Source organism: Drosophila subpulchrella, chromosome 2R, assembly GCF_014743375.2.
Source record: "Drosophila subpulchrella strain 33 F10 #4 breed RU33 chromosome 2R, RU_Dsub_v1.1 Primary Assembly, whole genome shotgun sequence".
NCBI lineage: Eukaryota > Metazoa > Arthropoda > Insecta > Diptera > Drosophilidae > Drosophila > Drosophila subpulchrella.
In genome coordinates this window covers 19,311,618-19,335,969 of record NC_050611.1, presented here as the reverse complement: position 1 = coordinate 19,335,969, position 24,352 = coordinate 19,311,618, and the positions used below count along the sequence as shown (strand labels likewise).

At 43.1% G+C, this 24,352-nt stretch overlaps 5 protein-coding genes across 5 annotated transcripts in view; 3 read left to right on the top strand and 2 right to left on the bottom strand.

Annotated features, from left to right (window-relative positions):
- Positions 1-1,289: 1,289 nt before the first annotated feature.
- LOC119552080 lies at positions 1,290-10,347 on the bottom strand. Its single transcript, XM_037861856.1, has 3 exons — positions 9,286-10,347; positions 4,049-4,319; positions 1,290-2,778 (listed from the first exon to the last, which is right to left on the bottom strand). The coding sequence occupies exons 1-3, from the start codon at positions 9,295-9,297 to the stop codon at positions 1,607-1,609; spliced, it is 1,455 nt and encodes a 484-aa protein (XP_037717784.1). The 5' UTR covers positions 9,298-10,347; the 3' UTR covers positions 1,290-1,606.
- Positions 10,348-11,007: 660 nt separating this feature from the next.
- On the top strand, positions 11,008-13,821 carry LOC119550007 (mitotic spindle assembly checkpoint protein MAD1). Its single transcript, XM_037858430.1, has 4 exons — positions 11,008-11,403; positions 11,469-12,523; positions 12,574-13,385; positions 13,447-13,821. Exons 1-4 carry the CDS (start codon positions 11,277-11,279, stop codon positions 13,643-13,645), a joined length of 2,193 nt encoding a protein of 730 aa, XP_037714358.1. The 5' UTR covers positions 11,008-11,276; the 3' UTR covers positions 13,646-13,821.
- Positions 13,662-15,973, bottom strand: LOC119550008 (conserved oligomeric Golgi complex subunit 6). Its single transcript, XM_037858431.1, has 4 exons — positions 15,876-15,973; positions 15,185-15,816; positions 14,911-15,131; positions 13,662-14,849 (listed from the first exon to the last, which is right to left on the bottom strand). Exons 1-4 carry the CDS (start codon positions 15,963-15,965, stop codon positions 13,900-13,902), a joined length of 1,893 nt encoding a protein of 630 aa, XP_037714359.1. The 5' UTR covers positions 15,966-15,973; the 3' UTR covers positions 13,662-13,899.
- Positions 15,974-16,076: 103 nt separating this feature from the next.
- Positions 16,077-17,329, top strand: LOC119550009 (SAP30-binding protein). Its single transcript, XM_037858432.1, has 3 exons — positions 16,077-16,290; positions 16,352-17,097; positions 17,161-17,329. The coding sequence occupies exons 1-3, from the start codon at positions 16,198-16,200 to the stop codon at positions 17,294-17,296; spliced, it is 975 nt and encodes a 324-aa protein (XP_037714360.1). The 5' UTR covers positions 16,077-16,197; the 3' UTR covers positions 17,297-17,329.
- A 442-nt stretch (positions 17,330-17,771) lies between these two features.
- LOC119551744 (serine/threonine-protein kinase N) overlaps positions 17,772-24,352 on the top strand; it is a 39,000-nt gene continuing 32,419 nt past the window's right edge. Inside the window, exons 1-2 of the mRNA XM_037861249.1 lie at positions 17,772-17,908; positions 18,747-19,046. Coding sequence (XP_037717177.1) covers positions 19,026-19,046 — 21 coding nt within the window. The 5' untranslated portion in view covers positions 17,772-17,908; positions 18,747-19,025. The remainder of the gene's footprint in view (positions 17,909-18,746; positions 19,047-24,352) is intronic.

Here is a 24,352-nt window from a genome sequence, read left to right as displayed (position 1 = left end):
TTAGCTTTAAACTTTAAACTTAAGAACTTTTTTATAACAGTTTTAAAATTGTTTAAGTAATTAACCACATTTTACTACATTTTGAAACTCGTTGTTCTCGACATCGGAAACATATTCTTTACTTCAGAAGATCAATCTTTTAAAAGTCCTTAAACCTACTGCTCTCTCAATTTACCCCGATTGCTTGATACCCGTATGGAACAGTCACAGTTCCGGAAGTTGAAAGTCTAAGCCAACGGATGCAGATGCAGATGCGAATGCTAATGGCGATGTTGGCAGTGTTTTTCGCTTTACGCATTTGTTCAATTACAATTTCGATTGCGATCGTGTGATGTCTTCTGATAGATACTCCCAATGGATCTACGGCTGATTTTGGAGGCCATGCGGGGGCGGTCTATATCTACTACACACATATTTTAGTCTGTTCGTCGGGCATTTTGCGAGCATTGAGCATCGAGCCTCGAGCATCTTGCTTATTGTTTCTATTCTCTGTGTTTAATTTTAACATTGTGCGCGATTTTGTTGAACGTTTGACAACACTACAAATAACGGCAGTTTTACATGCTGATGCGGATGATTTGTGGAGTGTTTCTTTTTTTTGTTCGGGGGATAAATGCAACAACATTAACAAATAATAGGCTTCAAACAGAGATTGGCGCTATCCAGGAACTATACAAATGCTGGGGGTGGGTCGATAAGCAAACTGAGGAACTCACTACATCATAGGAAACGAGAGACCGACTGAACCTATCAGTTAGAACCCGTCATCTTTTTCTTTTCTGGCTTCTGGCTTCAACAACAATTTATAGTCTCTGTTATCTATATCTCTTTCACAACTTATAGTCTTTGGGTTTTAGATTAGATTTCCTGACTCGAGTGGCAGTCTGTGTGTGGGGCTATCCAACTAAATAAGGCTATTTTGGCACACAATCACAACGGAACACGAAACATCTATTGTACAACAACGATAACAACACAGGGATGGGTGTTTCGGGCGGGGATTACAACTGATCTATGGGTTGAATTCGAAATGGTATATTCGTTGGGCAGCTGATTATAAATGGTTAGCGAGCTGTAGGGGCTAAATGCTTGGTTTTCGAAATGGTTGCTACTATGCTACAAGCCTGCCGCTTCACCGTTTACAACCAGCTTCGCTCCATCGTTTAATGTCGGTCCCCGTCTATGAGAATTATGGCCTAAATGCTACAAAAACTGCGTTAACATGGTTCGCGCTTGTTGCTGTTGTTGTGGGCGTGGGTGTACGTGTGTGTTTCTGGGTGTGTGGCTGCTTTGCTTTCGCCTTTTTTTTTATAATTCACGTTTATGCTTACTTCACTATTGTACAATGTGCGACTTGCATTATTATATTCTCGTAATTATTTTATATAAGTATATATGTATATATGTATGCATGTTGGTGTGTGTGTGAGTGTGTTCGTGTGTGTGTGTGTGTTGAGCTGCTGGGCTACTCCTATTTTTTGGTTTTTTTCAATTTTTTTCGTTTTTTGTTTCTGTAAAATGCGCTAGTTTATTGATACCTTCCGTGGCGCCCAACGTGGGACATTCGTGAACCTGTGGGTTTGCCCGTCCGCCCATCATTGGCACTCTAAATTCTGTCCTCCTCATCCTCCTCCTCCTCCTCCTCGACCTCCTCGCCGTTCTCCTCCAGCTCCTCCTTGTAGCCGGGATGCTCGGAGATGGCATAGTAGTTGCCATTGTAAATGACGCCCAGTTCGCGCAGCGCATCGCCGCGTATTGTCGCCTTTATCGTCCAGTTGTAGCAATCGTCCGACTCGGACTCGCGATCCAATCGCTCCACGTCGAGGATCTTGGAATTGAGGCGTTCCAGTATGATGCCGATGTCCTTGATGCTAAGGTGGCGCTTCTGGTCCACCGACAGCTGGTCGATCAACAGCAGAAACTTCTCCGTCGTCGTCTTGTCGTCCTCCATCACCGTGTTCTCCGTCTCGCTCTCGGAGCTATCCCGCTCCGGGGCGATGTCCAGGAATCGCACATGTCCCTTGGCGCCCGACGAACGGCGTTGCATGCTGCCGCTTCCGCCACCGCCGCTGCTGCCACTGCCGCCGAGCATAGGATCCATAACCGATGGTGCCGACTGCGGCTGGGGACTGCTGCTACCGTCCTGGATGGGCGACGTGGCCACGCTCTTGTGCACGGCGATCTTGCGCCCCTCCTCGTGCAGGGCACAGCAGTGGAAGTCGCACTCCGTGGTGCTGGGACTGCCCGCCCTGCTGGGCGTGTGGGCGTGGTGGGCGCATTCCGGCGTATGCACATGGACCGCCCCAACGCCCACGCCCACGGTGCTGTCGAAGGAGCTGCCCTGCTTGGAAAGCCGCCTGCTGCCGCCGGGTATCACAACTCCTGGCGGCAGGACAACGCCACCGGGATGGTATATGCTCGCCGGTCCATCGTCGCTGATCACCGTTATTTGGGGGCTGGCATAGCGCGGCTGTGAGGATTGCGATGACACCGACTTGTTGTCCAGCGAACTCTGCGCGGAGAGGCCCTTCTTCGAGGGCGAATACTTGTCGGAGGACAGCAGGCCATTGCTGCTGCCCAGGCCGGAGCACATGCTCCCCACACCGCCGCCGGCGCCACCACTCCCACCACCGCCGCTTCCTCCGCCCTGCCGCTGATCCCAGTGCAGGACGACCGTGACACGCCCTTTGTTATCCATGATCTTCCACGACGGTGTCTCATCATGCAACTCCAGCGCATGGATCGTCTCACAGACGATTTTCGGAATAGCTGATATGGCTGTGGGAGAGAAGGAAGGGATCAGTTCTGGTTGGCTGGTAGGGAATGGTTAACTAGAGTTCAGTACTAATAGATCAATCACTCTTTTCGTAGTCGAATTGGAGTAATTTTTAGCTTGCTTATTATAGATCTAAATTATAGTACCTCGACATATTTTACCCTTATAAAATTTATAGCCTTAATCATTCTAGTTTTCGATAGTCTGCCATCTGGTTGAAACTTTTTGTTCTTTTATGGCTGCTAGTCTATAAAAAAAAGTTTGGGTTCGGATGCTTTTACTATAAATATACCTTTAGAACCTAACATACATATGCCTAATTCGCAAACACGTATTTGTCCTTAAGTAATGCGACCTTACGAGGAGTCAATTGTTTTTGTAAAACATTTGTTTAATTCTTTGTTTCTACCCATAACTCTTTTTGTTTGCAATTAAATGTTAACAATGAAAACTTTAATAGCTTTCTGAAGGGAATCGCATTGAAAGAATACTGCAATTTATTGTTTTTCCGATCTAATTTAGGAACAAGCGAAAATGTGTTTTAAAACAGGGGTACAAATTCAAGATCATTGTTTAAATTTTCGTTGCTTTTAAATTGAACAAAATCAACAAACTAGGCAGACTTGAAATTAATTTATAAACCATTGGCACTGAAATAATGTGTTTAAACAAGCTTTATAGAATGGTTTCTTTTAAGTGCGAAACTAATTGATTACCATTTCGATAGAGCATAGTTCTTGGATATAGTCATTTCCTCAAGCAAATCTTAATACAAATTTGGATTTTAGTAGGCAGTGTTTTATAGTTTCTTGCAATTCTCAGCAAATAAACCTTAATTTTCAAAAACAAGTGACAGGAAAACACTGAAAACAGACATTTTTGTTTAAAAGTCGCAAAATGAAACACTAATTCTTTGCAAACGTAGCAATAAGATCAAAATGACAGCATAAAATGCGGTTTTTTTAATTTTTGATCAAATATTATTCCATATAAAAATCGTTTGAGTGCGCAACTCATAATTTACTATTTGCCTAGTAATAAAAACATATTATTTATCTGAGGATGAATAAATCAAGCATGATACTCAAATGGTATCTATGTATAAAGCATATAAAATTCCAGCTAGTTGATAGACATTTCCCTTTAGCAGTACTATATAAATTGGATATGCCAATTGGATACATAGCTTATATTTGGATCCCAGCTAGTTAATACCCATTTCCCGCGAACAGTACTGATCTCAAGCTTTATATAGCATATAGTTACACCCACCAGCCTTTATGACATCGACGCCAGTGGGATACCAGCGCTCGCCCTGCCTCAACAGCAGCAGCACCGTATTGTTGGCCAGGGTGCGAAAGTATTCGCCATCCTCGATTTGGGTTCCATCACACTCCAGAACAACGCGCACCGGTTCTGAAGCAGGAACCCCCAGCTTATCCTTGCCGCGGACCAAGAGCTCCTCGAAGGTCCCAACTACGACGCCCTTGCGCACATTCCGCCAGCTGTCCCAGATTTTCAGTGGTCTCTTGCCGCGAGACTCCTGCGAAGAGAAATTTGGATTAGTTGGGCTTTACGAATTACTATTCTATGCGCTGAACGAGGGGAAAGTGAAAGGCGAAAGGCGAAAGGGGTGGTGGCATGATGGGGCGATGGGGGGATGTGGGATGTGCGATGCAGGATGGGCGTGACACCTGTGAAACGCTGCGCACGAAAAACTGACAAGTGGGTGTGGCAGCAGGCCCGGGCTGTGTCATAATTTCCTCAGCCCGCTAATTGGGCTTCTCGGGCTTGTTTAAAAAGGGCGCAAATGTCAAGGCCACAACGGGCTACAACTCAGATTAAATATAGAAAATATACAAAAGATGTACCGAAATAGGTAGCAAACCCTATACAAGAAGAAACAAGAAACAAGCTTATATTTAAGACCAAAAGATATAGTTTTTAAAGGCCCGAAGAAAAGTGAAAACGTATCCTTTTGGCTAACAGCGCGCACAGCTGTTGGCTAACAGTTGCAGGCAACAAAAGCAACAACGGCCAGCCGAGCAGGACGAAAGCTGCAATGTTTAATGTATTGCAAGGACATGAGTGTGGCGCTCCAGTGACCCAGTAACGAGTGCAGCACACGAGCCAAATACAAATATCTCTCTTCGGCCAACCATTCCCCTGTATCCCCCCCCCACACACCACCCACTCACCCCAAAATAAAATGTTTGAAAAATTACAAAAAATTCATGTTGACATTTTGCTTATTCCTCCACACCGAAAACAAGCAGAAAACTTTTCATAAAAATATTTCATTTCTTTCGCTCTGTGTTTGGTGAGCTCCCCTCGCCTCGTTCTGATTTTTTTCCCTTTGGGATAGGTCAGTTGCTGCGCCCCAACGCCATATGGCAATGTGGGGTGGAAGAGGGGGAGGGGGGCGGTATTGGTTGGCTATTATAAATTCTGAAATTAATAAATGTACAAAGGTGCAAAAGCAGGGCTATTGGAATACTCCTATATATTAAATTTGATTATTTTGAGCTTTAGGCAGTTGTGGGAAACCAATTTTTTTCTTTTAACAGCTGATTATTTTATCAACTAGCCTTAAACTAACTTTAATATAACCACAAATAGTCTTAACAAGCCAAATAAAACCCTATAAAAAATCTATAAAAATTAAAAAAAAAAAAGTAAGTAGAAGAAAAAAAAAAATTTTTTTTTTCTATGGAAGATTGTGAGTTTGAAATACTTCCATAGGATAATGGCAAGGAAAAATATGTTAGCTATAACTATAAGTCTTAACCCAAGGTTTAAGTTAAGAAGTCCTTAAAATAGTAGCATTTTTTCGTAAAACAGCATAGGGATGCGAACCTGGGACCTAACCAGCTAACAACTAAATGTATGCTCATTGAAGGGAGTTGAATGATGATACCTATGCCTCTATAAGGCAGAACCATTACCATTCCGGACAGTCCGCCGTTTGTGCCCGACGAGGGGCCCGTTGTGATGGCCCCACCACCCACTCCGCCCCCACCCGCTGCCGCGGCAGAGGCAGCAACGCCCTGCGTGGCCTGGGCCGCCGCCGCAGCTGCGGCTGCCACTTGTCTGATGCTCAGACAGTTGCAGAGCGGCTTCGTCACGCCCAGCGTGCACAGGGCGTTGGACCACATGGTGGTGCTGGTGGTGCTGTTGGTGGTGCTGCTGCTGCCAGCCACTTTTAGGCCGAATCTGCACTACTGCCTTGCGATTGTGGGCCGTGCCTCTGTGCCTCTGTGCTCCCAAGGTCGTCTTACACTTGGAGCTCCAGGCTCCAGTAATCCATGTCCGTTTCTAAAATCCGTTATATAAACCCGCGCTGTGTGCGCTTTGTAAAAAACAGTTTTCGAATACTTCTTTTTTTTTTACCAAAAGTTTTACAAAATATTAAAGCTTATTGCTTATTGTTTGAGTGTTAAATGCCTTGCGTTTTAGGGGGGAAAATTCGTTATTACAAAAATTGTTAAGGGGGCTCACGAAAAAAATACCGCACTTTGGCACAAAATGTTGTTTCTTGGTAAAAAGGGTTCCTTCTCGTTCACTTAATTTTTTCGTATATTAAGTTTGTTGTAAAAACTGAGCTGAGCAGATGTGCCTCAAATTTCGCTTTTCACTGCTCGTATTTCGTATTTCGCATTCGTATTCGTATTTTTGGGGCAGGTCAGGGCGGGTTGACCTTCGCACTTTCACTTTACGGATACTACGCGCCTGCAGCGCCCGTTTTGCCCGTGAAACCGCCGAGTTTTCGTTTTCATTTAACGCTGCTGCTGCCTTAGTTTTGGGGGACTTAATTTTAATTATTTTTTTAGAAAGTTATTTGTAGTAGAAAAAGGCTGGATTTTAGTTTAGTCCACACCCAGTTTAAAAAGCGTGGTGTTTCCACTACTACTGGCAGCAGCCTTTTCCTTCGCTGCCTGTGTGCCTGGCAGCCTGGCAGAGCAAACTGTGAGTTTTTCCCGATGCGATGAGATGCTGCATCGGAATCCACTACGACTTTTGGGGCTGGGTGCGTTTTTGCAGCGCTTTAACAGCGTTTCGAAATGAGAACGAGGCATAAGCGCGAGAGAAGTGCAGTGAGAACGAGGTGAAATGCAGCGCGAAGCTTTGCGGGAGCGAGGGAGATGGATATAGAGAGTGGGGAAAAGTACCGTTACTATTATCTAGTTCATTTAAGAGGCCCCCTCCCCCCCAACACATCCTTAAACATTAAGCTTCCTAACTATATTTTAGTTTCACTTTTTATATCCCTCTACCTCTATTTTAAGCCTTTTGCAATTCAAATTTCTCTGTTTTAACAGTTAACAATGTTTGACCGTGCTTTGGCCTAGATTTGCATCAATGTGATATAATCAGGACGCCAAGGCGCGCGCACCTTCTCCCGCGAATCGCTCCACAAGTATTCCTCGGGATCCCAAGCGTTTGATTTTGTCAATATTTACAACCAATCAATGCCGATCAATTAACAGTTACTTTTCGGACTGTTTGTCCTAGGAAAATAGAGAGCTTTTAAGGGGTCATAGCACGCTTAACATTTAAACTGTAACATTAAACATTTAGGTCTTTTAATAAAAATAATAAGAGAGAGAGATGCAATTTTATATGAAGCTCTCTCTCTTTCTGTCTCTCTCTCAAAAAAGCATTGCCAGCTGTAGATGTTAAAGGATAACAGAGCTCTAAAATAACTGTAACTGCTGTTGGCCGAGATTTTTAATTGCAGCAAGAAGAAGCAGTGGAGACATTCTCGTTTTGTTTATGCTAAATAATGCCAGATCAACTGCCAACTGAAAGCAATCTCGGTTGCATTTTTAACAGCTTTTAAGGGAATTCCTAAGCTTGGGGAATTTGCAACTAATTTTGGGTTTTTTTTTTTTGGAGACAAGCTCTCAAAGCAACAATTTTCGGAAAGCCAGAGAGAAAAATTCCTTTTAGAGGGGGTGGATGAAGAGGAAGAAGAACAACAACAGTTGCAGCTGCACGTGGAATGGTGGGGGGGGGGGGGGGGGGGAAGAGGGCGTTGGGGGAGTGGCACATCTGTGAGGCGTAGGTATTACCTCAGTTATTTGGGTCAAAGCTATTCACTCACCCGCAAAGCAAAACGAAACGAAGGAACTGCATAAAACATGCACAAACACACACTCACACACACACACATGCAGAACAGGAGCTTGGGGTACACGCACACAAAGAGACTAATGCGGGCCACAGGCTTAATAGGTTCCTCTAGCGGATGCGGACGCGAATGCGGAGCATCCGCAGCGATACGCCTTGCTAGATACACTCGCAAAGGTTGTCATATGAAAAATTCAAATAGATACAGCAGAGCCTCCTGCAGCCCAAACCAGGCTGCATAGTTCATTAAAGCTACAGTGCGCACTCAGCAAGGTGGATACTTTGTTAACTTGTGAAAAAAAAAATTGGATTAAATCTTAAAGTAATAACGGTTGCTAAAAATGCCAAATATATAAATTTACTTGGAAAAACTTTTTTTTTCATCTCTTAAAAAAAAACTTTTCTGTCTAACATGAAAAAATCTAAAAAATAAAGGTCATATCACAGACACAGAATTCTTCTGGAACTTTTATTGATGAAAGTATGACCCGAATTTATCCCCAAGAGATTTATGTCACCTTCGGTTTTAACAGAACAATAAAAATATAACTTTTCAATCGATGTAATTAGAAATTTTATTTTTTTAATATATGTACACCCTGCATCATACAGATTTTAAAATTAAATTCACAAATAGAAAATAACCGGAGGTCGGGCTTTAATGTTTTTTTCTTTGAATCTTTTTAAACCAAATTTCTTTGAGGCTGAAGAGCTTAATTCTGTCGAAATTTGTAGTGTTGTAAAAATAAGGGTACTATTGAAAGCATATTTATCTTTAAGGCGTTTCAGAAATATCTTTGGTTAGAGTTCTTACCTACATGAATGTAAATTTTAATATATAAAATAACACATATTAATATAAATTTTTTAACGTTTCAGAAATATCTTTGGTTGGAGTTCTTACGTACATCAATATAAATTGTAGTATATAAAATAATATATATTAATATAAATTTTTTAACGTTTCAGAAATATCTTTGGTTGGAGTTCTTACGTATGTACATCAATATAAATGTTAATATATAAAATAATATATATTAATATAAATTTTTAACGTTACAGAAATATCTTTGGTTGGAGTTCTTACGTACATCAATATAAATTGTAACCCATTAGATTTCTGTGACAATAAATATGAGTTTTATTTAAAGCTTCAGTTTTTATCAAAAAATGTTTCTAGACTAACTAGATCTCAGGTTAATCGGTTAACATTTAGAACTGTTAACCGTTAACGTTGAGTGCTTAAAAAATGAATGATGGTTATGAAGTGAGAACAGCTGATTCTTGCAGGTGAACTTTCGATATGCTTCTGATCGGGTAAATCGAAACGGTTATTGAGCCTTAGTTGCCGGCTTTGCTTTTAGCACGTTTGCACTTACCTCTCTGGCCATTACGACATGTTATCACCAGCGGCGCCCGCTTAGAGGGTCTGCCATTTGCTCAGCGGCAACAACCACAACAACAACACCAGAAGCTCCTCGGAAAGAGAGAGGGAGTGGGAGAAGCAACAACAAAGCTTACGCTTTTCGCGATACGAGAGCGTACGTGTATGTGTATGTGTGTAGGCGGCAAACGGGATAAGCAGAGAGACAGAGAGAGAAAGAGTGTGGGAGGTGGTGGTGGTGTGCGTGTGAGTGCTTCAAAAATTCTCTACTACACGTTTATTTTCAATCTTCTCTTCCCGCACATTTCTCCAACGCGCCGATGCTGCTACGTTCTTCTTCTTGCCCTCCTATCCTGTCCTTTCGTTTAGTTTCCCTTCCTCTCCTCCTCCTCCTGCGTCGGTACGAGTGTGCGTGTGTGTGTGTATAGGTGTGTATCGGAATTCGCTTGGGTATTTAGATTAAGCCAGGTTGGATTTGTTTAAACAATTAGCATACATCTCTATTTGGCAATTCGTTACAGTAACTTGTCTCTACCTACGCCCACTTTTATAGGTGCGGCTGTTGGTCAGGACTCGCTATTTGGCAGTGGCAATGGTAGTGGTGTGCGGTGTGTGTGTCTGTGTGCGTGCGAGAGAGCGCATTGGAGTACCGTTATCGCTGGCGGAGCCACATTTTCCTTTTTGACATACACTTTTTTGTTGCGATTTTCGCCAATTTTTGCGGCACACGCGTTTCGTTGTTTTTCTTTTTGTTTCTTTTTCTAAAATATAGTTTAACTTTCTTATCCTTGAAAGCTTTATGTTAACCGTTTTTTCCTTCTTATCGCTTGGTGTGTATCGTACACACGCCTTTTGCTTCACATACGCTCTAGTTTTTGGCAGTTGTTGGATTGTTTCAGCTTAGTCCGTTTGACAGTGGAATTTGTTGATTTGGCGATTAATTAGTTTATTTTATGCGAAAACAATAACATTTAATTCATTTTGGGCCGAGAACAAATCTCCTTTCACTTAACCGGATCCTTCGCAAACTCAACCACCCGATATCGATTGACTTAACAAATTCAACCACCTGATATCGATTGACTTTACGAATTGAAACACATGATATGCAATGACTTGTAATAGCAAATAGCTATTGTTTTATCTAAAAACAAATGCAATGCAAATTAATTTTTATTTTTAACAGCACTCAAACTAATAATCGTTATCGATATGCATAGCTTTCACTTGTGGTATTTTTGTGGCATACTTTTGGGTGGTGGAGAAAATGCATACTGGAGAATACTAAAGTGGGCTGCCAACTTAATTGGCTGATAAGTTTATTTATTAATTATTTATTAATTTCGTAAATAATAATTGCAAAACAGAGTTTATTTTGAATACGTATCTTATAAATATATAATTTAAAATATAATCTCTGAATTATATTATATAAATTACCCACCATAACGGGCACCTGACACAAATAAAAACTTAAAATTTATAAGTTCAAATGTTTTATTACTAATTTATAAGTGTAATTTATGGCATTATTCTATCTTATTCTATTTAACCTTTCTTTGTAACTCTAAAAATTAAAACAAATTCAAATTTCGGGTATTTCTGTTTTATAATACCAAAAAGTAAGACCATTTTGGTGGTTGTATCCCTGGAAGAATTTTCTATCGCTGAAATCACTATTTATCGAATATATCGCATTCTGAACGCATAGGTTGCAAAAAAATTGTTTTTGGGAAGATTGTTTTTAATCTGCACAATTTTTGGTCTTATAAAATGTTTTTTATCGTGTTTTTATCTTCCAGAAGTCATAAAAAAGTGACTTAGCGATAGGCGATAGTTATCTAGTCCAATTGCTACCAGGGATTCTAGTGAAAAACAGCGGCAGTCCACCACTGTGTATAATTTCTGACAGCTAAACAACTAAGAAAAAGAAGTGGCTTAAAACTTTAGACGCACAACCGACTATAACTCCATACCGGACTTAACATGGACGACATAAGGAGCAGCATGGATAACATGTTGGCCCGCTTCAACGACGACGTCACCCACTCGGCGCCCAAGAAGCTGCTCTTCAACCGGCTTTCCGCCTCTTTCAGCGACAATTTAGTGCCAAGTAAGTGTTTTTCATGTTTAAAAACAACTGTAGAACACTTATCTTATAAAAACCCATACAAACAGCACCCAAGAAGCGCCGCCTGGGCCAGGAATCGCCGAATCGCAGCCTGAACGATAGTTCCGCCTCCCTGAACAGTTCCTCCACTGATCCCTTTGGCTCCTGGCAGAGCAGCAAACTGCGCACCGATCTGATCGAAACCAAGGCCATAGTCATCCAGCTGCGCAATGAGATCGAGCAGAAGACCCGGGAGCACCGCCAGGCCATGATGCTGGCGGAGAACAAGAGCTCCGCTTTGAAGCAGCAGTGCGATACCACTAGCAAGAAGTACTTGGACCTGCAGAGGGACTTCGAGATGATGCAAAAACGGGAGCTGGCCCTCAAGGATGAGGCCAGTCGAGCCACCACGGAGTTGGCCCAACTGGAGCTCAAGTACGATGAGGCCATGAACAAGCTGCAGAGGGAGAAGCACCTGCAGGTGGAGGATGCCCGCGATGTCCAGCTGTGCATCAGCAATGAGCTGAGCGAGTATCGCCGGATGGCCCAGCGGGCCGATCTCGAGCTGCAGTCCACGCGCAATGAGCTGGAGCGCTTGCGCAGGCGCCACGAGGAGCTGAAGGCCAGGTTTTCCGGCTACGACGAGATGCGCGGCGACTATGAGAAGCAGACGCAAAACCTGAAGGTGGCCAACGATCGCATTCGGGAGCTGGAGTTCGAAATTCAATCGTACAGCGACTGGAAGGAGGTGACCAAGGCCTCGCAGGAGCGACTGGCCAGCATTCCGGATCTGATGGCTGAGGTGGAGCGCCTGCGTGCCCACAACAAGCATTTGAACACTCTGATTGGCGATAAATTGCTGCTGGAGGAGCAAGTGCACGACTACAAGACGCGACTAGATCGCGAGGAGGGTGCTCGCGCGGAGGCGGCTTCCCTGCAGGTGAAGCTGACGCATGTGGAGCAGGAACTCAAGGAGTGGGTCAAGGTGGCCCAGGATCACTGCCTGGCCAACACTCTGGTCAGCCCCATGGCCCTGCGCTCGCGCATTGAGCAACTGCTGAAGGAGGACATCATCAATGTGGCGGAGAAGACCTCCTCCGCCTCGGACTCCAAGCATTTGCTGGTAGGTTTCGTCTTCCTCTATCCAAATCCTTATCTAATTTATATCCCTAGACATCAGTGCGTGACCTGGAGCAGAAGTGCGCCATCTACCTGAAGAACATCGAGGATCTGAATATCGGACTGAAACGCCACAAGAACTTCAAGGAGCGGCTGCAGCGCAAGCTGATCACCGTGTCCAAGGAGCGCGACTTCTACAAGCAGCTGGTGGAGAACTTCGACAAGGACATGACCATGAGCAATGCCAGTGTGGCGGACATGACGCAGGACATGCAGGTGCGCTACCGTGTGGAGGTGCTCGAGAGGACCGTGACCGGCTACAAGGACATGTGCGCCACGTTGGAGCGTGAGATTCAGGCCATGCGCCAGCAGGAGCAGCTGGCCGAACCCGCTGGCGAGGGCTACGATAGCGTTAAAAAGGAACTGGATACGCTGCGCCTGGAGAATGACCGCTTGCGCCGCCGCAAGGAGGAACTGGAGCTGGAGATGATGCATCGCTGCCTGCGCGGCGACTTCAACATGAAGGACTTCAAGGTGGTGCATCTCAGCGAGAACCCCGCTGCCGAGGCCTACGAGTCCAGCAAGAACATGATGGAGAAGCTGCAGGCGGAGATTGAGCGCCTGAAGCGGCGCAACAAGAAGCTGGAGGACGATGAGACGCAGCGCCTGAATGAGACCACCAGCACGGGCGGCATGACCCTGAACTTCAAGGAGTTTAACCAGCTGCGTGCGGACTTGGAATCGGCCAATGGCAAGATGCGCAAGATGAAGGATTGCTTCAAGGCGGCCCGCGAGGAGTTCCGCGATGTGTGCTACATGCTACTGGGCTACAGGATCGATCGTATTGGCGCCAACAGTAACTACCGGTGGGTGTCTTCTACACTTGGCCCCATTTAAATTTCTTATCAATATATCTTCTCTTTGCAGCATTTCCAGCATGTTTGCCGAGGGTCCGGACGACTATCTAGACATCAGCCTCAACGAATCCAATTGTTTGGCCCTGCTGGAGTCGCCCTATTCACATACTTTCAATCCGCCCATCGATCAGCAACTGGCCGCCACTAACTTCCCCGCATTCTTCTCCACTCTCACCCTGGAACTTTTCCAAAGGTCCACTGTGACCTAGAGAAACACTATTTTAATTGTAGCTTTAGTTAGCCGAGTGTGGAGGCAACCAATTTTATTCTTGTCAGCATCAGATATACGAATGATTTAAATTATAAACTTATAGCTGCCCCACAGACTGTATTCGAGTGCGAAAATAATAATATTCTTCTACACCTTTTGTACTACAAATTGCAAGCAAAGTACAAAGATTTATTAATGGATAGATATTAATTATAGTAATGCATAATATAAGTTGGAATAATAGCCTCTGCACTAGATGGAGGTCAGGATGTGGGCCACCTGCTCGGGCGTCCTGTGTAGCAGCTGCTCCGGCTGCTCGAAGCCGTTGGCCGGATCATGGACTCGATCGTAGATCTGCTTGTAGATGGCCACAATCACGTTGAAGGAGCGCTTTTGAACTGCGGCCCGATGGCTGCTGGACATGATGAGCTGCACCTGCGGCAGAAGCAGTACATCAGGCAGCTCCAGAAAGGCGTCCATCTTGGACATGAAGATCTTCAGCAGATTCGTCTCTATTTTCGACTGATTGCTCTGCAGGATGGCGTAGATTGGACCCAGATTAAGGTTGGCCACCAGAGACGAAGCCTGCTCGGAGGTTAGTGTGTCCAGTTGGGCATCCGACTGGGCCTGCAGTCGCTCCACGCGCTCATCCATATATTCGTAGACAGCCAGCGAGCTTTGCATGTGATGAAGACAGTTTAGAAGGTACACGCCCATGTCCACGGTGGGCAGATGGGCGGCGCTTTCCTGCACGGACTGCAGCAGCGGATCGATCACACAGCTCACGATCTTGGTGATGTCCGCCTGCCGGCCATCCACCATGGTGGCCACCGAAAGGATCTCCTTGAGCATATTTAGCAAGCGGGCCACGCTTGGCGGCGGTATGAGGTCCCTTTGTGGGGGTTCTAGGGCCAGACCCGATCCTCCAGAGGGTCGCTGCAGAACGCTTCTCACCTGGGAGGCCAAGGCACCAAGGTAAATCTGCTCGCTGCTCTTCTGAAGCTCCACCAGACACTCCTCCAGACTACCGCCCTGGACCACCTGGCGCATTATCTGCTGGTAGAAACGCAGCAGATTGGAAATGGTGAACAACACGATGGTGTCCTTCTCCGCCTGGAGTATCGTCTCCACTCGCACCTTGAGTGGATGGCACACCCCATCGGCTATGTAACCCAGGGCGTTCTGAAGCTGGTCGGAAATATCTGGGTGGGTAGAGGTCTTATTAAGTAAGGGAGTAAACCAAGGAGAGTTCTCTTAACTAACCCTGCTTATCGCACTTTTTGAACAGCAACGACAGGTTCTCCTTTTCCGTGGGAATGCTTTGATGCAGCCAGGCAAACATATCGCCAATATAGCGCTTGGGATCGTGAGCATGCAGCTCAATGGGCTTGGGATTACCACCGGGACCACCTTCGGTCAGGGCTTCAATGAACTGGCGCACTAAAACAGCTCTTCTCGCAATGGCATACTCGTCAATTACATATCTACAAGAGGAATTATTGAATTAGTGGTAAGGCAACCCCATTAAATAACCCACTTGAAGAGCACTGGACGATCCTGCAGCCGGCTCATGGCTTCCACAATCAGCGGACCTATTTCATTGTTCTCCAAACTGCGACAATGGTTTTGGGTCCAGCGGTAGAGCCGCTCCAGAGCGCCCTCCTGATGCAACGTCATCTCCTCCATGATGTCCAGGGCGGCTGTTTGGTAGCCACACTGCATCAGCAGCCGGCAGTCAGCGTGGATGCTCTGAACCCGGTCCAGAACCCGGAAAAAGTCCGACACAATGGGTGCATCCTTGGCGGCGCCATAGAGCAACTGGTGCTCCGCTCCGCTCAACTGAAAGCGGGCCAGAAAAGCCTGGGCAATCTGTTGGTGGACCTCCAAGCGATCCCTTTCCCGCTGCATGGTGTTTGTCTGCTCTATCAGATCTTTGGTTAGCGCCTTCGAGGTCTCCAGATCCGATTTCATGGTCTCCACTGACGTGGCCATCGTGTCCAGATCTTCGCAGACGGCGTCCAGGGAGAGCTTCACCTCGCGGAAGGCCTTCAGGAAGTTCTCGTTAATGCCCACGGAGCGGTGTTCGATCTGGCTGCGCAGGTTCCTGCGGTTCTGCAGGGTGTTCTCCGTGAAAAAGGTTGACAAGCCACTCAGGGCGTCCAAGGTGTCCTACGAAGGTAAGGGGTTTATTAGTGAGTGGATTGACTTGGCAGCTTTGGGGGACTCACCTTATCCGACTCCAGGCGCGCCTCCAGGATCTTGTTGACCCTTTTCTGAATCCTGTCCAGCTCCTCCGGTTTTTCCTTCGTCGAGATCATCTTTAATACCAAAATATTGAAAAATATTAGCTACCAAAGAAATACCCAAAAATACCACCGTTTGTTTACGAAACGGTCACTTTGTTTACACAAGACAAAAATACCAGAAACTATATACTGCAACCCTGTTTGAAAGCCAAAAGGAAAATAAAACATTTTTAGATGAAGAAATATTAAATCTTTAAAAAACAAAGCAGCTGAGGTATATTAAAACTTAAGAACAACCTATAAAATGGCCGCCCTGGCCAGTTTGACTGCACAGTACACGGATTCCGAGAATGAAGGCGACGCCAGTCCGGATTCCCAAAACTCCACGGCTTCCCAGGTGACCACCAATCAAAGAGTCTCAAAATCATAGTTATCCCATAATATTTAACCAAAAACAGGTTATAATCCCGCCCAAGCGACCCTCGCCCACGCCCACCAAGCAGGATGGCGAAACCAAGCGGTCCAAGGACAAGAAAAAGAAGCGGGCTAAGAAAGTGCGCCGCCTGGTGAGTTACCAGGATGACACCTTGATTTCTGACGAAGAAGAGGATCGGGCAGCAGCCCAGTCCAGCGAGGAGGAGTCCAGCAGTGGCGAAGACAGCAATAGCTCCGATTCCCAGGATGGCAACAGTCCCAAAACCAAGGACAAGAGCAATGCAGGAAATGGTTCCAAGGACGGAGACACCCCCATGGAGGTGGACGAGGAATCCGGTGGATTTCCCGCCGATGAACGTACCGCAGAGAGCTACGAAAAGGATCCCAAGTACGCCAAGTACAAGTTCCAGCTGCCACCCGAACCCAAGGGCAAACCGTCCGCCGAATTGGTCACCAAAATCACCAAGATGTACACGAAGATGCGCCAGACCAACATGGACATGAATCGTGTGATACAGGACCGCAAGGAGTTCCGCAATCCCAGCATCTATGACAAATTGATTAGCTTCTGCGACATCAACGAGTTTGGCACTAACTATCCACCCGAGATCTATGATCCTTTGCAGTGGGGCGAGGAGTCCTACTACGAGTCCTTGGCGGCAGTCCAGAAAACAGAGATGCTAAAGCGACAGAAGGATCGCAAGGACATGGACAAGGTGGAGCAGGCCACAGCATTGGCCAGAAAAGTCGAGGAGGAGGCCAAAAAGCGGTGAGACTGAATTTGCTGTTGAAAAATCTGAGAATTCATTGTTAATTCGATTTTATCTTGCAGCAAGTCCAAGTGGGATCAGCCGGCACCTTCGACCGTTGTAAAACCCACTCTTCCTGCGCTGACCACAACGGTTACGGGCACCAAGGGCACCGTCATCTCCGCCTTTGGATCGCTCCCTAAAAAACCAGCCGCTTAGATGATAGTCTCTAAATAAACATTTCGTTTTAAACAAAGAAACGTTTTTAAACTAGAAAAGGGGTGACTTTAAAAGTGAGTTACGAAGAGGTCGAAATGTTTTTCAAGTAAATATTCTAAAGAACTTGAAATTTGTATGTTGCTTTCCAAATACTTACTGAAATATTTGGTAATTCGATTTTATAAAGTATTACTTGTGAACTTACTAGTTCAAAAGTTGTGATTATGTTGGTATAAAACGGCTGATAAATTGTGGACCGAAATTCATTATAGTAAATAATTATAAGCCACTAGAAGATTTAAATTATTTAACAATTAAGGGATAGGAAATACAAAATAAATAAAATATTTTTTAAATCTGAGCATTCGCTCTGTTTTAGTATATTTTTGGTATATTTTAAAAAGGAAATCAAAGAAGAAGATAACTATCGATAGTTTGGTAATAACGCCTCCTGAAATCGAAGAAGAAGAGAACTATCGACCAGAAATCGAAGAAGAAGACTCATTCGATTGTGTGGGTTCAGTTGTGTTGTATTTTTGCGTTTTAAATCACAAAAACACAAATAGATACTGTGTTTATTGGCATGCAGGCGTAATGATTTGAAAACCGAGAGTGCGTGGTAGTTAATTAACTTGCTAGTTTCGAATTGAGGCAACGCAGCGCAACAACAACCACACACCGAGAGAAAAGAGAGGAGACAACGCAGCAGCAGCAGCAAAAGAATTTTTCGATCCGAACGCAGCGAGTGAATGTGCGAGCGAGACAACCTGAGATTTGTATAAAAGATAAAAAAAGATGAAGAAGATGCCGAGATAATTGTAAAACCCAGTGTGCGTGTGTGTGGTGTGTGTGCTTGCGAGTGCTGAAAAATTTTGTTTAAACAATCTTGGCCGTGCCATTAATTCAAGGTGCATATAAATGCGGATGTGGCCATTTAAGCGAACAACCGGTATTTCGTCTGCCCTCCCCCCCTCTCTCTTCACATCCTTTTTTTTTGTTCTTTTAGCTGCGCGAGTTGCTTTTTTTTGCCGCCACTTGCGCTGCATCGCCCCCTCCCCCTCGCACTCGCTGGCAAGCTTATTTATAAACCGAGTTGCAAGAGCGGAACAGAAAAAGAATCACCGTTCAATTGTGGGCCATTTCAATGGGAGAGAGCGCCATTGTCTCTGGAATATGCATAATATTTAGCAACAACAAAGCAGGGGGGAGAAATGTGGGGCGAAACGCGCAAGAAGAAGAGGAGCAAACCCCATCTTTTTGTTCCGCTCGCAACAATTGTAAATGAGACGCTCTGTCCCTCTCTCTCTCTTTCTCTACTTCTCTCACCTTTCGGGGCTGCCACTTGTTGGTGTGTTTGTTGTTTGCTCGCTGGTGTGCGAGTGTGTGTGAGTGTGTTGCCCTGCCCAAAAACAACTGAATTCTATTCATGTTTTTGCCTTTTCGACCGCAGGAAATCAAATGAGAGCGCACTCGATAAAACAGATAAAGAAAATACTGTTCGGCATCAGGTGTTAAAGTGCTAAACAATTCCGAAACGCAAAGAAAAGTAAACAAAAAACGCGACGCGTGTGCTTGTGTGCGGCGCCAATAAAGAAAAAAAACGACAATAAAAACTGCCACCCAAAAAGACACAAACAACAAGAACAACATTAATAATAACCAACATCTAAAACAACAACAACACGAAGCTAGGGCATCGAGTGATTCAACGCGGCGCACCAAATAAACCATGTCGGATTCGTATTATCAGGTGAGTGTGCGTGTGTGTGAGTGTGTGTGGGAGTGTGCGACTGCCGGTCAAATCGGTTGCTTAATATTTTCCCTATCAGCTAGTTCTCTTCCCCTCCCACTTTTCACTCTCTCTCTCCCTGTCTCTCTCTCTGGTATTCAGCTGTGGGATCATGGACATTCCAACGGGAAATACAGTCCAACTTCTCTAAGGCGAACTTTCTTAATCCTAAGATAACTTGGAAGACCTTATTAAATCTTTATTTTCAAAGAAAAGTAAATTTTAAAATTTTATAAAATGGTCCTCAAAACTAGCATTACCTAAAAAATATGGATAAGCCAAGAATTATTTTTCATTTTGTTCTTAATTTCAATAAGTCATCGAACTTTATTAATCTTGTAAGAAAGTTTCATTAAGATTCTTCTGATCCTATTTCTAGCACTCTAGACCTCTTATTATACCAATTATCATGAAAGTTTCTTAAAATATATATTTTAAAATAACTAAACTTAGCATACTAAAAAATACTTAAATGTATTGAATGTCATATTCATTTTTGAATGGTGATCTGTAAGTGTCTAAGAAATTGATTTTTTAAAATGTCTGTGTCATTTCAACATTTCCACCAATCGAATTTTTACTGGAATCTTTTACCAAGAATTATTTTTTATATTGTTTTTATTTTCCATAAATCATCGAACTTTATTATTCTTGTAATGAAGTTTCAATTAGATTCTTCTGATCTTATTTCTAGCATACTAGAACACTTGCACCAATTATCATGATGGTACTTAAAAATAATAAAAAATACTCAGATGTATTAAATGTCATATTTATTTAAAACTTAACTAAACAGATGACTAAGAAATTGATTTTTTAAAATGTCTGTGTCATTTCAACATTTCCACCAATCCTATTATGACTGTGGCTCATCGAAAGCCCAAATGCGTAACAGTCATCTCCGCTCTGAGCCAATTCCTGGGCTGATTGTAAGTGCCCTCCTGACTGACGCACCTGTTGCGCACCGGTAGTTTCCGCCCCAGCTGACGGAAACCACTTGTGGGTCATCCCTGGAGCTCCCTGACAGCCCCCCATCGGCCAGAAATAATAACCGTGCCAATGAAAACAGCAACAAATGGCTGCAAATGACATCACTTTCGTTGGCGTGCACAAATCGCGCTCCACATTCAAATTCACATTCAGCTCGCCAAGTGGCAATTACTTTAAGTGCGTGACCCGCAGCCTAAAAATAGACACCCAGCGGTCAATATATTTATGGACCTTTTTATACCTATTGGGTAATTTGAGCGCTGTCGAAAATATGTAAATTTCTAGACCATTAAATGTAAATGGAAAGTACAGACAATAGGTTGAGGTAAAGATAAAGACTTTTGGATATTTGATAGCTGAAATATCATGAATATTAATAATAAAATATCCTTTTTCCCCATATATGTACCCTTTATACCTTTGTTTTTAGATCGTTTAGCGTTTCTCCCTGTGTAGTGCCATTACTGCCGAGGTTGCAATTAGCTGGGTGCCCGGCAATCAGTTGATTACAGGGTATTTAACTGTGCAGTTTATAAATAGAACACTCTGCTAAGTTGTTTTGGTTGATGGTGCGCCGCCTTATCTCGGTACCGGCTTATCGGGCTTTGTAAGTTCTATATGCAGCTTCTGTGCTGCAGTTTTCTTTTTACCAAGAACAGCATCCATCACGTAGAGAGTGACTCAGAAGAATCATTCAGCGCTGACCCATTAAGTTAATTTCATGAACCCCCATTCACCAAACCTCGAAGCTATTTTCAATGGTAAATCTTTGCGGCGGGCTGGGATTTTGAAAGTGCAAACCCAAACCCCCTTTTGAAAATATGCACAAAGCCCCATGGAAGTCACACTCAGAAAACCAGATTCCTGAAGGAGGAGCAACGGCAGCTCCTACTTACATACTTTTGCCATTTACGACGGTGCACCTGAGTTGAAGACGAGACGCAATCTGCCCGCAGGTTCGCTTCTTTCAGTCTGAAAGCCGAGAACCGGTTTCGGTTTCGATTTGAGCCATCTTGGCGTTGTTCTAAAGCTGCTCGGCAGAACAGGGTCAGCCAGTTGGCATGGAAAATGGCAAAAAACCTAGAAAATCCTGGTCTGTTTTATACAACAAGTTTGCAAAGGTAAACGGTTATATGCGAGTAATGCAATATTTCAGAATATAATGGGATGTTCAGAATATTTTCTTATAAGTACTAATCAGAGAGAACTTTGTGGTTTAATACTTATAAAGGAGGTTTTAAGTTCTATATAAGGTTTCCATTTAATATCCTTAATATTTCCCAACATCTTGTTTACCTTTTCTTGAGTGTTTCAAGCCATGTTGATTTGTTTAACAAATTTGCAATGGGTAAAAGGCCTCGACAAACATACTTGCCATGCATGCGGAATGTTAGGCAAACAGTTTGTATTTTGTATGGTACGGCGGTTGGCCCATCAAGTGTCACGTGTCCCTGCCTCTCGGCCGCAACTTCCCCCTCTCTTGGCCATCTCCTGCGTTATTGTGTGGCCACATCTTGGCCACTGACAGGCTGTCAGAACAAACAAAGGGCCACACAACAGGGTTCTGGGGGTGGAGGGGCGTTGAGTTCCGCAGGTTGTTTTGTCTCTCTGGGGTCTTTTGTTTACCTTTGGCTCCGACTGCATCCCAGAAAGTGCTGCGACTGGGAGATAATTCCGCCGAGTATACCAATTAAAGGCTCATTTTTTCACTCTGGATGGAAATTTACAACGTGTATTTATATACACTATCCAGTTTTTCTTTGTGAAACACAGATTAAAGTTTAATTTCTACTATAAAAGGTCGTATAAAACCGCAATGTACATATATGCATGGTATTTTTCATATCCATGATATGATAAGCATGGTAAAAATTATTCAATACAGATCTTCCAGTTACTGAATTTTTTCATCAATGATTCTCTGTAAAGACGCAAGATTCTCTTTAAAATTTTTTCATTCACTATAGAAAATTAGAATGTATTTTTTTAAGAAATATCTAGTATTCCTAAGTTAAATACTGATTATTGTTTAATGTTTACTATATAAGCATGTACAATATATATATATATGTATGATATAATAGCATGGTAAAATGTATTCAATACCTGCGATACAATTATGCATATCTTCCAGTTACTAGATGTTTTCTCTGTGAGACAATGTATGATTCTCTTGAAGATTATTTTCACTCACTAAAGAAAGTTACAGCGTGCATTTATAAGGAATATCCAGTATTCCCAAGTTATTTAACTTTAACTGAAAAATTTAAATTTTTACTTTAATTGGAACTATAAAATACATACATAGATTGTATTTTTCATATCCATGATTTGATAAGAAAGTGAACTTAGGATACTGATCTTCTAAACAAAAGTTTCTCTGTAAGATACAAATAAAAGATTCATTGATTCACCCTGGAATGAGTTGTATATCTTATATTTTAATACCTTTTCCGTATACTTCTCTATTTATTTTTACAAAATAGAAATGCTTATCGGAAACACAAGATGCAAAAACTCTGGCAGAGAATTCCTTTAATTAAATAGCCACTCGGTCGCCGTCTTGTTTACAGTTTCAATTTTCCCCTGATTCTTCGCTGTCTTTCCGCACATTTGTTTTGCACGAGTTTTCCTCAACCCTGGGGATGGGATGCATTTCATTAAATTCAATTTGTATCTATCAAGTTGCCGTTGGCTAGCCAGATGGAAGCTGATAAGCTATCATACTGCGACTTCAGTCGGTCGTGATTTGTATATGCAAATTTTAGCTGCGCAAAAAAGTTTCATTTCATTTTGACGATGATGCGACTTAGTCTTGAGAGCTTGAGTTTGCGTCAAAATAAAACGCTTTTCCACTTTCTCCACCGCCCCCGCTAAAAAATAAAATTCCTTTTCTCAGGCCAAGCTGCTTTACAGATTATTTTGTTTATTTTTTCCGCTGCTGTGGAAATGTTGTTGTGCTGATGTGATGATGATTCGTTATCAATTCGACCCTCGGAGCTGCTTGGCTTGCTTACATAAATTGAGCAATTAAATGTTGCAAAATATATTCATTCACATCGCCAGCTAGTCAAGCGTTCAAACGGAAATTTATTTATTTCCATTAGTTGGTGTTTTTCTTCGATTTTCCCGGCAGAGGCAAAAGAAAGTGCAGTGCTGTGTGCGGGGTCGACGGGCATTGGAAATCATTTAATTAACTTGCTGCCTGTCGCTGGCCTTTTGTTTTTGTTGCTCGCTGGCGTTATATCACATCCACTTTGCCCCCCTCTGCATTTGACTAAGTTAATTCATAGCTCGTTATTGTCCGTCTATATACTATATAGCCATAGCCACCCGTGGCACCCCTTCCATTTCCTCCCGCCGTGGGCACATTTAATTGCTGCAATTGATGAGTTCAATTGCGCAAATTATTGCGCTGACTTTGTGCCACAGCGCTGCTGCTGGGTTCCTTTTCCCCCAGATCGATATGGAATTGTGGGTGCTCTCGAGGTGCTCGCCTGATTGGATTGAGGCCTTGTTTATGTGGCGGGAATAAGGCAACAGGTGAGAGGGTCCGGAGCTAGCTATTCTTTCATTACTCTTTTTTACGGAAAATTGACTGGGAAATGTATTTCATTGGGTTGATGGGCTTACGTGGGTAGCCTGGTCAAAATATTCAATATTAATCCTTTTAATATTGCTGGATTTTTCTGTTCCAGGAACTCCTTTAAATATATTAAATAAAATATATTAAATTTAAATATATTAAATAAACACTGTCATTAAACCTTAAATTCCCATGTATTTTTACTTTTCAAAGAGAGTATTTAAGGACATTCAGATTAATAGCCCATACCCATTCGCAATTTGATATCATGACAACATATCTTAAGAGTTTGTTAAATCTAGAAACAATAAAAACCATTACTCTTTATTATGGAAAATTGCTGGGGAAATGTATTTCATGGGGGAGATGGGCTTACGTGGGTAGTATGGTCAAAATATTCTGTGTTAATCCTTAAAATGTTCCTAGATTTTTCAAAAATTTTAAAATAAAAAGTGGTTATATTGTCGTTAGACCTTAAATACACCATTATTTTATTTATCAAAGAGTGTATTTAAGCATATTTTAATTAATATTTGGTGTTCAGGCTACCCATTAGCGATTTGATATCTATCTTGGTAACAGATCTAAAGAATTTGAAATTAAAAACTCCTTTTGAAATGAAAACTAAATAGAGCTTAAATCCAAAAATTCATTTTTTTATATTACATAATACAATAAAAAAGAGGATCGA

Coding starts and splice junctions, on each gene's coding strand:
- LOC119552080 (XM_037861856.1), bottom strand. Junction 2,779..4,048: donor CGTCGATGTCATAAAGGCTG/GTGGGTGTAACT, acceptor TCTCTCCCACAG/CCATATCAGCTATTCCGAAA.
- LOC119550008 (XM_037858431.1), bottom strand. CDS start 15,965: ATGATCTCGACGAAGGAAAAACCGGAGGAGCTGGACAGGATTCAGAAA. Junction 15,132..15,184: donor GATCGTCCAGTGCTCTTCAA/GTGGGTTATTTA, acceptor TTCCTCTTGTAG/ATATGTAATTGACGAGTATG. Junction 14,850..14,910: donor CAAAAAGTGCGATAAGCAGG/GTTAGTTAAGAG, acceptor CTACCCACCCAG/ATATTTCCGACCAGCTTCAG.
- LOC119550007 (XM_037858430.1), top strand. CDS start 11,277: ATGGACGACATAAGGAGCAGCATGGATAACATGTTGGCCCGCTTCAAC. Junction 11,404..11,468: donor CAGCGACAATTTAGTGCCAA/GTAAGTGTTTTT, acceptor CCATACAAACAG/CACCCAAGAAGCGCCGCCTG. Junction 13,386..13,446: donor GGCGCCAACAGTAACTACCG/GTGGGTGTCTTC, acceptor TTCTCTTTGCAG/CATTTCCAGCATGTTTGCCG.
- LOC119550009 (XM_037858432.1), top strand. CDS start 16,198: ATGGCCGCCCTGGCCAGTTTGACTGCACAGTACACGGATTCCGAGAAT. Junction 16,291..16,351: donor AAAACTCCACGGCTTCCCAG/GTGACCACCAAT, acceptor AACCAAAAACAG/GTTATAATCCCGCCCAAGCG. Junction 17,098..17,160: donor GAGGAGGAGGCCAAAAAGCG/GTGAGACTGAAT, acceptor TTTATCTTGCAG/CAAGTCCAAGTGGGATCAGC.